The sequence below is a fragment of the Dunckerocampus dactyliophorus genome, chromosome 14 (genome assembly GCF_027744805.1).
Source record: "Dunckerocampus dactyliophorus isolate RoL2022-P2 chromosome 14, RoL_Ddac_1.1, whole genome shotgun sequence".
NCBI classification, from domain to species: domain Eukaryota; kingdom Metazoa; phylum Chordata; class Actinopteri; order Syngnathiformes; family Syngnathidae; genus Dunckerocampus; species Dunckerocampus dactyliophorus.
Window position 1 is genome coordinate 5,066,841 of NC_072832.1, and position 14,338 is coordinate 5,081,178.

A 14,338-nucleotide genomic window follows, 5' to 3' on the forward strand; every position below is an offset into this window, starting at 1 on the left:
GAGCCTTCATCCTGACAGTCAACGCTTACTGAGGCGTTTGGTCGGCAAATATAAACAGTACAAAATGGTGGACGCTCACGGTGTCGCTCGCTACAACCATTCAATACGGTTATATGGCATGTATGGCATCAATTTTAAACATACATACAGGCAACTTCTATGTCAAACTAATATGTGGCTCACACAGGTAAAATGGTTCAAATGTGAATTAAGCCTCATGACAATAATGAAAAAAATTGTCTCAAAAAATGTTGTCAATAACAGATTATCAACAATAATTTGTAGCACAATTATCGACCAGCAAAATCTGTTATCAGGACAGGCCTACCAGGAAGGTTTCCATGTCGACAAGGCCAGAGTGGGAAAATCTGAAAATGCTGGCTTGTTGTTTCCATGTAGACAAGCGAATCGCTGCTTTATGGAAACGATAACGTCACCGACCCATCACCACCCCATCTCAGTCACATGACCAGAAGTGAGCTTTGACGACAAGCCAATATAATACCTGAACATTTCAACCAACATGACTCACCCGAGTTGTCATTCTCCTGATACTTTGTTTTCTCCAAAATGACTTGTAGAAGTAATTCCACTTCGCCGTAAGTCTAGATGAGCCTTGGAATGTGGAAGATGACGGACAGACGCGCATGCGTTCTTTCTTCTTCTACACTTTGGTGTGTCACGTGGTTGCATCTGTGCGCATTGAGTATTACATCGTTCTCATCCAGTGATCCGTTCTTGTGTGGATTTGACTATATTCTAATCCGGCACAGTGTAGATGCAATTTTTTTCCAACCCTCCCAAAAAATAAAAATAAAAATATCCCAGAAATGGGTCAGGCCATCTGAGCCAATCAAAAGCTTGACGAAAGTCATTTCTGGAAAAGGCACAATGACAAAATAAAGGTAATTTGTCTATCTACATATAAATGGTGGGAAAATTTCACTCTACTTGGGAGTTTTGCCGAAAAGTCTGCGTTGGTGCGTGTGTGGACAGAAGCCTAAAAGACACATGAACACGACTTGTGTATGTTGGGACATACGTTTGCTTTGTTTATGACCATAGGAAGACACCTATTTAATTCATGAAAAGACCTCACTGAATGGTGAGATTGAAGACACCCACAGTTAGTTTCCAAGCACTTCCTCAACTCACAACAATCCTTTGATAAATTCTACTGTGGTGTCTTCACTCTCATCAACTAACAAGCAGGAGATCCCTCCCCAAAACCCAAAACCTCCTTTTTAAACAGTCCACATGTTCTAATCAGTAAGAGAGAGGTAGAGTTTGGCCAGCCAGCAATACCTGGGCAGAGTGACGCCTCTGTCATAGGGATCTCTGTGGTCGCCTCGTCTTATGTGAAAAGGCATCAGAGAATATTAACACGTGTGTGTGTGTATGTGTGTGTGTTGGTGTGTGCACACCCACCTGTCTGACCCCAGTAGTCTAAAGATGCGTGTGCTGTCCGAGATCTCCTGCGTGATCTGAAAGAATTAAAGACAGTGTACGGCAGGTGTGTCTAAAGTGTATGCAGAAGGCCTTTTGCGGCCTGCAGTTCATCTTTTATTGGCCCCGCTGCACATCCGTGGAAAACGTTTGGACACCCCTGGCTTAATGTGTTTAAGCGCCTGACTAGCTAGTGATCATCATCGGCCTCACCTCGTTGGTCTTGAAGCTCCGCCCCTGCATACCGTGCCTCCAGAAGGCAAGCACGCTATCCTGGAGACACACTGCCAAAAAAAACAAGAGACACCATGGTTACCACAAAATATGGCGCAAGTGCTTCATGTATGAATGGCCTAATTGATGACGCAAGCAGTCATGTTGTTTGTCTACCTGTGGACTCGATCTGGAAGTTGAAGGTGAGCTCGGCTGACAGCTTCCTGCTGGATTTCAATCTGCCCTGGAGGTTAACGATCTTGATACACCCTGAAGAGGAGAGAGCGAAGAGGAGAATGAAAAACTGCGATGGAGGTGTTCATCACAAGGTGACATCAGCAGGCTACTCACGGTCGAGACAGACAAGGATGGTGTCTCTCTCCAGCTGCGTGACGTGGATCACGCACGTCTGAGGTGTGTCTGCGGCGATAAAGAGCGTGTGTAAAGGTTGTGTGCGCGAGCTTTGACACTACCAGCCGGAATATCAACTCCAACAATAACAGCTCATTTTACAAGATAAACACGAGTACTAAGAACGAAAACATCCGTACAATTAGTTGCTAGTTGCTAGACATCACGACACTATCACGTGTGGTGTGTTTATGGGGCATAGGAAGTTAGGGTATCAGCATCCTCCATTGCAGGACATAGTTCAGAAACCAAGCTATAAAGTGCAAAACCGGCAGCTGTTCATTATGGTCGGTGGTACACATGCCAAACTAGCGTCTGTCTGTGTGTGTGTGTGTGTGTGTGTGTGTGTGTGTGTGTTTCTAACCCGTCTCTGTGAACCAGGAGGAGGTAGCGTTGGGGTTGACGGTGTCAAAGCGGACCACCTGGTTGAGTTCCGTCCCTTTACTGACCGCCACGCAGATGAGCGGGTAGGTCTGCTCCGGCACCACCAACATCTCAAACACCTCCAGTGGGCATGGCAGAGGGAAGTCGATGGTCTGCCAAAGAAATAGAGAAAAAACAAGATACGATTAGCATCATCAGAGTGGTAACAATGTACAGTTGTCCCTCGTTTATTGCAGATAATTAACTCATTCAATACCAAAGATGTATTTATATGTTTTTTTGCGCGAGAGGCAAAAAGACGTGATAACGCAAATAAAAAGATAACTTCTAATGCTGTTTTAAGCCATACAAACGGCCACAAGCTGGCAGCAGCGCTCGACAGCAAGCAGGAAGTGAGAGCGTGGAGGAGTGTAGCCTGCAGAAGGTTAGGCATTGTTGGGAAATTTTAACACATGCACACGCACTTTAGTTCCAAATGTGAAAATTGTAAATAGTTCTTGGTGTTATATTTGTAAATAAATTGTTATTTTGATGTAAAACAACTCTTTTTTGTGTTGTTTATGTTGTGTTGCAGTTGTTAAGAAATTTGAGCTGACACAAAAGCAAAAACACTGTGTCAAAGTGAAAGTTATGCTTGAAATGCGTCTTTTCAAAAAAAAGCTGTTCTCCCTTTTCTTCTTGGGAACTGATAACTTCTTGATACTTACCTATGTTCTACTGTTGATTACTAAAGAACAAAAAAGGTAAAAAAACATTTTTTCCTGATGAAAGATGAGAGTCTAATCTTTCTTTTGGTAGGTTCCATGTTTATATAGCCATCAAACACAATAGTGTTGAAAAATGAGTCAAAATCATCTGAAATGGCCGGTACTGAAGGGGTTGAATTTTGAAAAATGGCTGTAATTGAATGAGTAATAAATGGAATAGTTTCGTAGTTAGAGCATAGAAAACCTGTTTACCACCTTCTAAATATGGGTTTTAACATTATTAGAGCCCGCTAGGCATGCAATAACATCTCTACAGTCAACTTTACCAATATTACCAGCATTACCAATATAGTAGACATAATAGAAAATAATCCATCTTAGACATAAATATGATAAGAGACTCACACGTTAGCATTGGCAGAGTACTTCCTGGTGGCTATTGTCTCATCAATGTAACATTACTGCCACCTAGAGACTAGTGTAGAATACTACTCAACTGTCGCTGTTTATTAAGGAACGACTCGCGATGCACTTCAATTTGCTTTATTAACAAGCAGAGAACACACATGCAGTGAACACTCACACAGGAGCTGCCGCAGGCCACTCTCGACACTGCTAACCTGCTGCTAGCACTCAGCTAACAGTCAACGCTAGCCAGCTGAACTAACACACGTCACGTCCCAGGCCCGCTTCTTAAAGTCACAGATACTGTTTTAACCTTCACATCACATCTTTTGAATGCCTTATATTTGTATTTTTGTTCATTTTATGCTTGAAAATGCTTAATTTTGGCCATGAACACATACAATTTGCTTAAATATGCAAATATTTTTTCTAATAACGGACCATATTCAACCACGAAACGGCAATCTTTTATTAATGATTTAATAATAAAAAAACTCAATAGAGTGAGGATACATTGTTCAAACCGTGATGTAGAGAGGGACGACTGCATGTGCAAAAAACAAAAGTTATAATTCAAATGTGAACGTTACCTTGATGAGCATGAACTTCTGCATGGATTCCACCCACTCCAGCAGCATGACATGGGACTGGAAGGCCCCACAGAGGTACTTGTGGCCTGTGTAAGGGTTCCGCACTATGCACACAAAACAACAACTCTGAACTTACAGGACGGCCGTTGACACCACATCACATGAACTTTGAGTGTGCACACTGAATATATAATAATAATAATAATAATAATAATCATAACTTACCCACGCAGCACTTTTGGCACCCTTTAGTGTCTGGAATTTTAGTGGAAACAGCAAACTTCCTATACACAAACAAAAAAAGTGCAACTCAAAGTGATAACCCTGAAAGTGATCACATCTATTTCCATTATTTCCTATGGGAAAAAAATTGTGGAAGAGTGAAAGTAGTCATGAAATGGTAAGGTTTGCTACATGTTGTCCTGTTGTGGATTTTTTTTTTCTATAGCATATATTTGGCAAACTTCCTTTGCACTTAGATGACAATGAATTATGCAAAAATGTTACTTAAACTTACTTAACTTAAACATGACCGGTTCAGTATATTTCATAATGGAGACCCCCTTGAACAGACTGTATTGTATTTCCATTATTTCTTCTGCAGACCGCCAAATCTGCGGTGCCAGGCCACTGCCATATTTTTACATATTTATTTCATTTTGTAAAAAGGCTAAAATCATTATATATATATGTATATGTGTGTGTGTGTGTGTGTGTATATATATATATATATATATATATATATATATATGTATATGTGTGTATATATATATATATATATATATATATATATATATATTTTTTTTTAAACACAGATGTTAGTGTCATTATTAGTCATTAGTACCAACATTTCAGCTTTTTCATTACATTATACCTTTTGCTCTATTTTTCCCATTTTTGCTACTTTTTGCTTATATTACATATTCCAAGCTTCAGAGACTGAACTCTGAGAAAATTGAAACCGGCGAAATGTAACAAAATGGAGAGCAGCGAAGTGTACAAGTATTCCTGCCTTCAAAGGCCAAAATTGTGCTGAGTATGAAAAATGCATGCTGGCAGTATGATTTATGCTGCACTTTATGCTGTATCAACCTTTACCTGGGTATCATCTTATCAGGCAGCTTGTGTGTGGGAATGGCTACTGGTAGCTTCTGCAACTGTCGGGCCTGCTCAAACAGTCCCGACAGGCTGTGCGAGTACAGCTGGGAGGCTTTTCCTGCAAACATAACCAGAGACAAAGAGCGAGAGACAGGCACAGTTAAATTTGCAGCCCGAAAGTGGTTAGCACATACCAAATGCAACACAACTCACCCGACACAGAGAGAAGATTATTGCTCATGACGTACAACCATGTGCACCGGCGAGGGAAGAGCTGCAGAGATAAGTTGTAGTTCCACACAGCAACACACCAGCATACGTAGGAAGAAAATTATAAACACATGTAATACAATGTGTAAATGTAATAATGGCTCATTTATAGCCTCACCTGTTCCATTGTGGTCTCATGCAGCTCATTAAGGTTCAGTGTGTAAATTCCCTCTTCAGCTCCGAATATCAAATACTGGTCTGAAATACACAAGACAACAGCATTCCTCTGTAGCAACACAACAGCGACAACAAGCGATGCATTGCCACGTTTCGAGTTACATGTTTGTTACCTCTGGTGTCGGGGTTGATCCAGGAAGTGGCGCAATGGATCTTGAGAGGGCAGCCGTTGAACACCTTGGAGAAACATGCACCCATCTGCAAAGCGGGAAAAAATGAAGGAATGATGTCTTCAGAAACAATAGTACAATACATCCTCAATTTTTGCAGGGTGTATGTCCCAGGACCACCAGCAAATGGCAAAAATCCACACGCAATTGCCCATAAAAATGTCCAGCTCCGGAACCCTTCCCCGTCTCTCTTCAAATACGTCTCACGCATTTTAAAGTATATACCCCAAATTCCGATGTACTGTATATACTCATACATTTTTCTTAAACTGAACCCTGCGGCTTATACAGTGGTACGGCTAATTTATGGCTAAATTCTAATCTTGTGACATCTCAGTTACTTCAGAATTACTATTGGTTACTTAAATACTGTGCCGCTTGCGAGTCAGTAGCTCTGTCTTTGGCAGTCGCCAAAGCCAAATCAGTGCACTCACAAGTTTGCCAACCCATGCACTGCTAGTGGAGGTTAGTAGATACATCCAAGATAAGAACACAAGAGTCTGACTCACAGTGTCATCTTTTAAAGACACTTTACTACCGGCACTAAATTCAACACAAGGGAATTTCATACTCAAAAAGGTGTATATACAAATATCGAAGAAAAGCCAACATTTTAAAATGTTTCCTTTCATGCCATCAAACCATCAAACAAGTGTGAAATCTTGACGCCTGATCAAAATCAGTGAAGCATAAAAGACACACGTAAACATTGTGGGCTTTTTTTTTTTTTTTTAACAATGGTACATGTTTGTTGGACATTTTATCTTTATTTAGTAATTATTACTGACTTATGAATGAGGTGAAAAAAATTGCCTATTTCCATTCATATTCTATGTCGCTTATCCTCACTAGAGTCACGGGTATGCTGTAGCATATCCCAGCTGACTTGGGGCGAGAGGCGGGGTACACCCTGGACTGGTCGCCAGCCAATCGCAGGGCACATATAGACAACCATTCACACTCACATTCATACCTATGGACAATTTAGAGTTGCCAATTAACCTTACATGCATGTTTATTTTGGAATGTGTGAGGAAACCGGAAAAAAACCCACACATGCAGGGGGAGAACATGCAAACGCCACACAGAGATGCCCAATGGAGATTCAAACCCAGACCTTCCCGATCTCAGACTGTGTGACCAACATGCTAACCACTAGGCATTGCCATTGGCTATTTTCAGAGAAAAAAATGAACATCAATATTTTTTTTTATACCAAAAATCTGCAAATTTACTGGGTTGTGTATTGTGACGTTTTGTTTGTAGTAAAGGAATGGTTCACCCAATAGTACAATTGTACAGAACAACAAGGACATGTCTGTGTAATAACAATACATAAACTAAACAATGTTATGTCAGTGTTGGCTAACATATCGCAATTCTTAATAACTGCAAAACATTTGAAGAAAGAGACACTTACATGGACTTTGGGTGTGGGTGGGAGGCCGTTGCTACTTGGCATCTAAGACAGCCACAGAAAAAGCACAATTTGTAATATCTCCATTATGACTCTATACTGTAGATGATAAGGTCACTTTTGATGCACTTGGTATCTCCTAATTGGTGCTTCTTCAGCTTACCGGAAGGTCCTTCTTGTCTTTCCGTATTGGGACACTAGGGGGCATCGTGGACTGTCTGTCTGCAGGACTGTCGCGGTCGCCGTTGTGCGATGAGTTCACGCCGTTCCCTGCGGGACAACAAGGCGCTCAAGCTCAGTCTGGATGACAGTGGAAGCTAACATGTTTGGACACACGGGACTGATGACACACAGGAGAGCGGTAGTTGATAGGAGTGTGGGGGACGGATGGTGGGAGGGATGGAAGAGGGGAGCAGGCTAGTTACATCAAAATAAAGCAAGTCCAAAAGAATAAATGCAGACTTCAGCATCACTTTTGAGTGGAATATTAAGTTTGGTTCTCTCCTCTTCCTTCTTCCTCACTGGAAGATAAGGGGCACTAGTAGACTAATGTTAAAGGACTGACAGCACTTAGCAGCCAATCAAGTGTTGATCAATTAGTGCAAAGACATAAATAGCAGATGGACAAAAAGAACTACAAACATGGGGACATTAACAGTATTAATATTAATGGACTCATGGAACAGATAAATCCATAGGAGTGGGGCGGGGCAAAAAGATCTGAGGTTGCTACCAAGCGACTGCTCTTACTCTCTTCCTCATCCTCTTTTTCCTGCTCCTCTTTCACCTCCTTCAGCACCTCCCACGCCTCCTCCAGCTCCTCCTCAGTGTGAGGCGTGTGGAGCCACTCCCAGAAATGCCTAAAGCTCCCGTCATCCTCCGGGGCCGACTTTTCTGCATCCGCGCACGCCGCGGTCTCGTTACCTAGGCTGCTGCGGCGGTGGGGCGGCAGCCTCGGGGGTGGCGGCCGCGGGGGCACATTGGAGGCGGGCTTGGCGGGGCTGGGAGTCTGCGGGGCCGGGCAGCGCTTGATGGTGCCGCCACCGCCGTCGTCCTCGCTGTGCGATTGGCTGTCATCTTGTTTCGGCTGTGGCTGGGGCGAGCTGATGGACTTGGGCTGTGGACGGGTACAAATAGTCCCAAAAAAACAGTTTTACAAGCTGGTTGACTTCTGATTTATTCCGATTTTGAAACAATTTTTCCCATTATGAAATAATGGAAATATAAAAATCTGTTTCAGGGTGAAACCCGTATTTGTTTACTTTTTTTTTTTTAACACATTCTTACAAATGTAAAACCACTGAAAAGGGTAAAACGTCAAATGTGTAGTGACGCCCTCACCTTAGGGGGAAGTGGGGGTGGGACCTTTGGCCTCAGGATAGTGTTCATCTTACTACAAATTGAGAAGACAGAAGGACACTGACATTGCATGGCAGGACGCTCAGGCCAGATAAATACATTTGTTACAAAAAGAACATCACTGTGGCTTTAACTTGCCATTTTAGTGATCTAAAGACCTCTTTATGTGTATTGCAATTTTCAATAAAGTAGACTATTAAATCAATGTGCTTTAGGAGAGACTGTCTGTTTATCTCTGAAATGACAAGAACAACCACAGGCTACACACGACCAAGCAAGCTGGTGTGAAGTCTCTGAGAATTGAAGTACCGTGATCGCCATTTTATGTATACTAAATGTAGCATGGAAAGCCGCTCGTCCAGTCAATTCTGAGAGGACTCCAAATGATAACTGCAGAGATTTGACACCATTCTGCCTCACACAGGTGAAAATGGAGTGAATTGCTTGTTAAATGAGGGATGTGGTTGACCATGCAATATGGGACAGCGGCTGGATAATGACTATAATACAGAAAAGCCACACTCTTGGAGAATTAGAGTGTTCATAGAGCCTAACGCTCATCTAAATGGTAGTGCAATCAGTCTGTGAATGTTGTGTGAACATGTTGCCCTCCTCATGCCACCAAGAGTCCCCCCCCCCTTACTTACTAGCAGACCATATATTGTGTTTATCAAGCAACAAAAGCAAAGAATATCCTCTCCACCTTTGCTAAACATCTACTAGGGGTATCCCGATCCGATACTGGTATCGAGCCAATATCAGCAAAAAAAATAAGAAAAAAAACGAAAAAATAGAATTGGATTATATCGGCCTACGTCTAAAATCTCCGATATTGGCACTCCGATAAAAGCGGTCGATTCCAGACTCCGCCACAGCAACCGGAGAGAGCCCCCGTGATCACAAGAACAGCGTGTGCTAGAAAAGGCTTAAGCATGGAGTAGGATTGATGTCGGCCGTGTGTATTTTTTGTTATAGTCCGAAAAAGACGTTGCAGCTGAGTGCAACCCTTGTCATGCGCAAGTTGACCGTGGTGGCGCAGAACCGGGGAAGTTTAATACGACCAAACTCATCGTGCATTTGAAGCAGCATTACATGGAAAACTCCCACAGGACAAGAAGTCATAAGCTGTAACAGAAAAGACGACCAACCCCTGTCAGCGATGAGTAAAAGTGGCTAAAACTACACCCCAGATGCTTAAAGAAGTAAATAGGTCAGTTTTTCCTCACACTGACTGCTGCTGACTATTGTTCTCTGAGTAAAATCACTTGATCAAGCCTTTTCTAACAATTCCACACTACAACATAAGTAATAAAAGTATTCATGATTTATACTGATATCTGATTAATATCGGTATCGGCCAATATTCTCAAGGCTGCAATATCGGTATCAAATTGGATGTGAAAAATATGTATCGGGACACCCCTAACTTTTACACAGGCAAAGAACAAGACAGCACGCAGCAAATAAGAGTGCACGTGCACACAAAAACAAGCAAGCACACACTCACTGCAGGAAGTGGACAAAGCAGCATCCTGACAAAGATCACCTATCTATGCACTGAAGATGCACTCTGACCTTATACTGGAATCCAGTTATAGCAAAATGACTTGCTTTAGTGGTTATGTTTAGTATGTTGCGTTAAAATCCATGGCTGAGATTAGTGCTTTTTTGTAATGCAAACTAGCTGCTGAAAAGCTGCCAAATTACAGGCAATTATTAGGGTTATTGTTAGAGGTAGTGAAGTTCACAGCTAAATTGTGACTGTATGGAGGCGCAGGCTGACAGGACACACACAAACACTGGGGGGGCTGTATGCGGCGTGATGGTGCGGTGTGCTGCACAGAGATGCGTGGATGAAACTGTGTAGCGTCAACGGGAAGGCCTGTCCCTCCACGAGCTCTACCACCCCATCCTTGTCTGGATGAGGGGGCGAGACGACGAGGGGGGAGAAGGCCTCCGGTTCTACGACTGATGGGGGGAACTTACTGAGTGTGAGTTTCATCATCATCTGCACCATCATCATCCTCATCCTCATCATCCCCTAAGTGTGCCACATGGCCCCTGGGAGGGGAAGTGGAGATAGGAGGAGAGGGGAGTGAGGAGAAGGAAGAGGAACGGAAGAAAGGAAGGGTTTGAGGTGGGAAGGATGCAGGCAAAGGTGATGACCAGGGGGAGGAGGAGAAAGATGGGACAGGAAAGGGGTGGAGGGAGGGGGAGAGCTGTGTGAAGCTTTGTCCACAAAACAACCACTAAACCGCCATCAAATCCACACTTAAAAACTGGAAATTAAATCTTCATTAAAACATGTTGCTACACAATGCATCTAAAAACTTCCACAACGGACAACGTAAGAACACACCTCATCACCAAACCTGACCACCCAACTTATTTACAATGCGCAGGAAGCTATTCAATTCAATACATGAATTGCTCACAGGTTGAGTGTAATGAATTAAATAAGAAGACATGAGTTGCACCAGATTTGTGTATAGAAGATAAAAGCAAGAATCCAGATATGATATGCAGGAAAAAGCGAAGAACCCTCAAGTACAACTGCTAGACGCCCTCCACAGCTTTGAATAAAAGCTACAGTACATACATGTGCATGTGTGTGTAAGCCATGCTCTGCAGGAAGCTGCTATTAAAGCGCGAGGCAAGTGAGCAGAAGGGGAAATAACCCCCCCACCCCAAAGCAGAATCCAAAAACGGCAACAGCGTGGAGTCATTAGTGGTGCGTGATCAGGCCCGATTAGTCGCCGGTAAACGGTGATTGGCTGATGGGTGGCCGGGGGTTAGAGCGCCAGCAAAGAAAAAAAATCAGAAGGTGCTGAATCAGGAAGTGGGGCAGAAAGAGATCAAACTCACCTCTGCTGCAGCTCCTCCTCTACAGACTTGAGAAGGCTCCTGTTGGACAAACATGTGAAGAGTGAAATTAAAATTAAAAGGCAACACATTCAATGTGCATGTGATTTGTTGGCCAGACAACAAACATGACTACACAAGTGCCTCTACTCTACTTGCACTTAAATAGTAAATCAAATGAGTTGGTAGAATAAGAAGAATGAGACCAGGAGTGTCCAAAGAACAATATATCACACTAACAATAATAGTTATTGAAACATATTTAACAGCTTAGCATATGTAGACCTACACTGGAGTGGTTTTAGCTCGTATAATTAAAAAATAAAAACAAGTAGAAAATAATATCACAGTGGCCCCCCTATCCTTTAACTCATTCAATACCAAAGATGTATTTACTGTATAAGTTTTTATAAACACAAACGCCCGATCTTAAAGACGTCTTTTACGAGAGACAAAAAGAGGTGATGGGGCAACTGCACAGGAAAAGATGTCACTTTTAGAGCAGTTTTAAGCCATAAAAACGGTCACAAGGTGGCAAAAGTGCATTTGATGAGAGTTCGGCATGGATCTTTTGCATGTAAAAACACGCTGGACAGCAAGGAGGAAGTGGAAGAGCATGCAGGAGTGTAGCGTGCAGAAGGTTACACATTGTAGGGAAATTTTAAGGCATGCACACGCACGCGCACACACACACACACACACACACACACTTTAGTTCCAAATGTGAAAATTGTAAATAGTTCATTGTGTTATATTTGTAAATAAATTGTTATTTTGAACAACCCTTTTTTGTATCGTTTATGATGTGGTATGGTTGTTGATATATTTGAGCTGTCACAAAAGCAAGAACATTGTGTCAAAGTGAAAGTTATGCTAGAAATATATCTTTTCACAAAAAGCTGTTTTTCTCCCTTTTCTTGTTAGGCACTGATATTTTCCTGAAATTTACTTATGTTCTACTGCTGATTACGAAAGAACAGAAAAAGGTAGAAACAAACTTTGATTTTTGATGAAAGACGAGAGTCTAATCTTTCTTTTGGTAGGTTCCATGTTTATATAGCCATAGAACACAATTCTGTGTGAATCTGAAAAATCAGTCAAAATAGTCTAAAATGGTCGGTACTGAAGGGGTTGTCTTTTGAAAAATGGCTGGGATTTTATGGAAAAAGATTGGACACCCCTGAATTAGGCATTGAAGGACAGAACGTGACGAGGACTCACTTGTTTCCTCCAAGCAGACAAGGTGAATCGTGGCCGTACTCCAACTGCAAGTCCTAAAAAAAAGACAAATGGAATCACTATTGTTACATAATAGTAAATGAGCGTGCACTTGCATTGTCCACAACAAAATTGTCATTAGGGCTGAACCCCTGTTGCCAAATGGCTGCAAGTGCTTAAAAAAAAATAAATAAAAAAAATTAACTGAGCATTTGCTGAATTCATAGAGATGTGTGTTGTGCTGTGTTCACATTGTGGCTTTACAAGTGCGGCTGTCACAAGGTTCACCACAAGCATTGCCTCATCTTTAGCAGCCACCTCATTCCACATAAATTATGTTGGCCCTTGTTTTTACAGCCACCCCATTCCTTAAAAATGATGTTTAGTCAAAGTTGAAAATGTGAGCAAAAATGGAGGTTCAGATTAGACACACAAATCAGTTATGTCACTCAGTGTTTGTGTTATAGGGCATACTTTTTTAACACTTGCACTTAAAAGATGCTATCCCTCCTTTACTCAAAATTACACTTTTTTTCCCCCACACCAAAAATATCAGATCACCACAACCGGCTGGCATGTTTTACCCAATAGTGATTTCAGAGGACTGATTGTACGAAAAAAGGGAGGGTTGCATAATAAATGTCGAGCCAATATGAGGAATTATGACATCATACCAACAAATCCGCTAATGTTAAAAAGTAGCTCTGATACCCGATAATTAAAATGAAGCAAGGTGATCCGTACTGTGCTGCAGGTGGGGGTGAGCAAATCTAGCGTTACATTTTTTCCTACGTGTGTCGTGCTGTAAACATGCGTTGTAAACATGGCGTCGATCATGTGGGACTTCAACACTACCTCAGACACCTTGCATGCTAGCGGCACCAAACACTTCGCCACAAGAAAACAATTTAAAATAAAATAAACTCTCAACACACCAAACCCCACCAGCCACCCAAAATGCCAGCAGCACCCCTACGGAGCCCCGAAAGACCAAAAAAGCTGCCTGGAAGCCACAAAGAAAGGTTTGGGGCCCGCTCCTATTGCCACGGCATCCACACCGGCTCCCGTTGGCCCGCAAACCACTCCGAGCCACGGTAGTTCTGAGTCGCTATTTATTTATTTATTTATTTTTTAATGCTTTGTTAATAGTAGTGATATCAGGATATTTGGACAGGACAAATCTACAGGTGCAGTTTGTCAAATCCAGCTTTGTTTGAGTTGTTCTTACCTCCAGGCGTGCACAAACTACAGGTAAATCTAAATTTAAAAACATAACAGTTATTGGTATTGGTCTTTAGAAGCAGGAAGTTATCAGTATCTACTTGAAAAAAAAATTGTGCATCCCAATTGTGCAAAGTGAAGTCAATATTCTTCACATATAAGAGTTAAACTGAATGAGATTTGTCGTTCGGACCGAGTCTCAGCTAAGCTATCGAAAATTAGCAGTCATGCCTGAGGAGGGAGAGGGCGGGATATACTGTAGTACATTGGAACGCTAGCGCCCCCGCTGCAGTGCCTAGCCATGACAGACATCACCATTTACAGCCCAGACTTTAATAAGAATCGGTGTGTCGGGTGACATCTAGTGGTGAAGATACAAAATACAACTGC

General features: G+C 42.2%; 1 protein-coding gene across 5 annotated transcripts in view; it reads right to left on the bottom strand.

Moving 5' to 3' along the window:
• Positions 1–14,338, bottom strand: part of LOC129193629 (mitogen-activated protein kinase kinase kinase kinase 3-like) — a 46,998-nt gene that overhangs the window by 5,899 nt on the left and 26,761 nt on the right. For 2 of the 5 annotated variants that reach the window (XM_054797986.1, XM_054797985.1), the window contains 18 exons: positions 12,731–12,783; positions 11,513–11,551; positions 10,634–10,708; positions 8,630–8,681; positions 8,213–8,405; positions 7,452–7,558; positions 7,292–7,333; positions 5,815–5,899; positions 5,643–5,722; positions 5,468–5,528; positions 5,255–5,372; positions 4,382–4,440; positions 4,157–4,260; positions 2,435–2,606; positions 2,011–2,079; positions 1,837–1,929; positions 1,660–1,730; positions 1,429–1,484 (listed from right to left, as the gene is read on the bottom strand). In XM_054797986.1, the coding sequence (XP_054653961.1) occupies positions 1,429–1,484; positions 1,660–1,730; positions 1,837–1,929; positions 2,011–2,079; positions 2,435–2,606; positions 4,157–4,260; positions 4,382–4,440; positions 5,255–5,372; positions 5,468–5,528; positions 5,643–5,722; positions 5,815–5,899; positions 7,292–7,333; positions 7,452–7,558; positions 8,213–8,405; positions 8,630–8,681; positions 10,634–10,708; positions 11,513–11,551; positions 12,731–12,783 (1,529 nt within the window). Of the gene's footprint in view, positions 1–1,428; positions 1,485–1,659; positions 1,731–1,836; positions 1,930–2,010; positions 2,080–2,434; positions 2,607–4,156; positions 4,261–4,381; positions 4,441–5,254; positions 5,373–5,467; positions 5,529–5,642; positions 5,723–5,814; positions 5,900–7,291; positions 7,334–7,451; positions 7,559–8,038; positions 8,406–8,629; positions 8,682–10,633; positions 10,709–11,512; positions 11,552–12,730; positions 12,784–14,338 lie in introns of all 5 variants that reach the window. The other 3 variants (XM_054797990.1, XM_054797989.1, XM_054797984.1) reach the window with 2 other exon arrangements.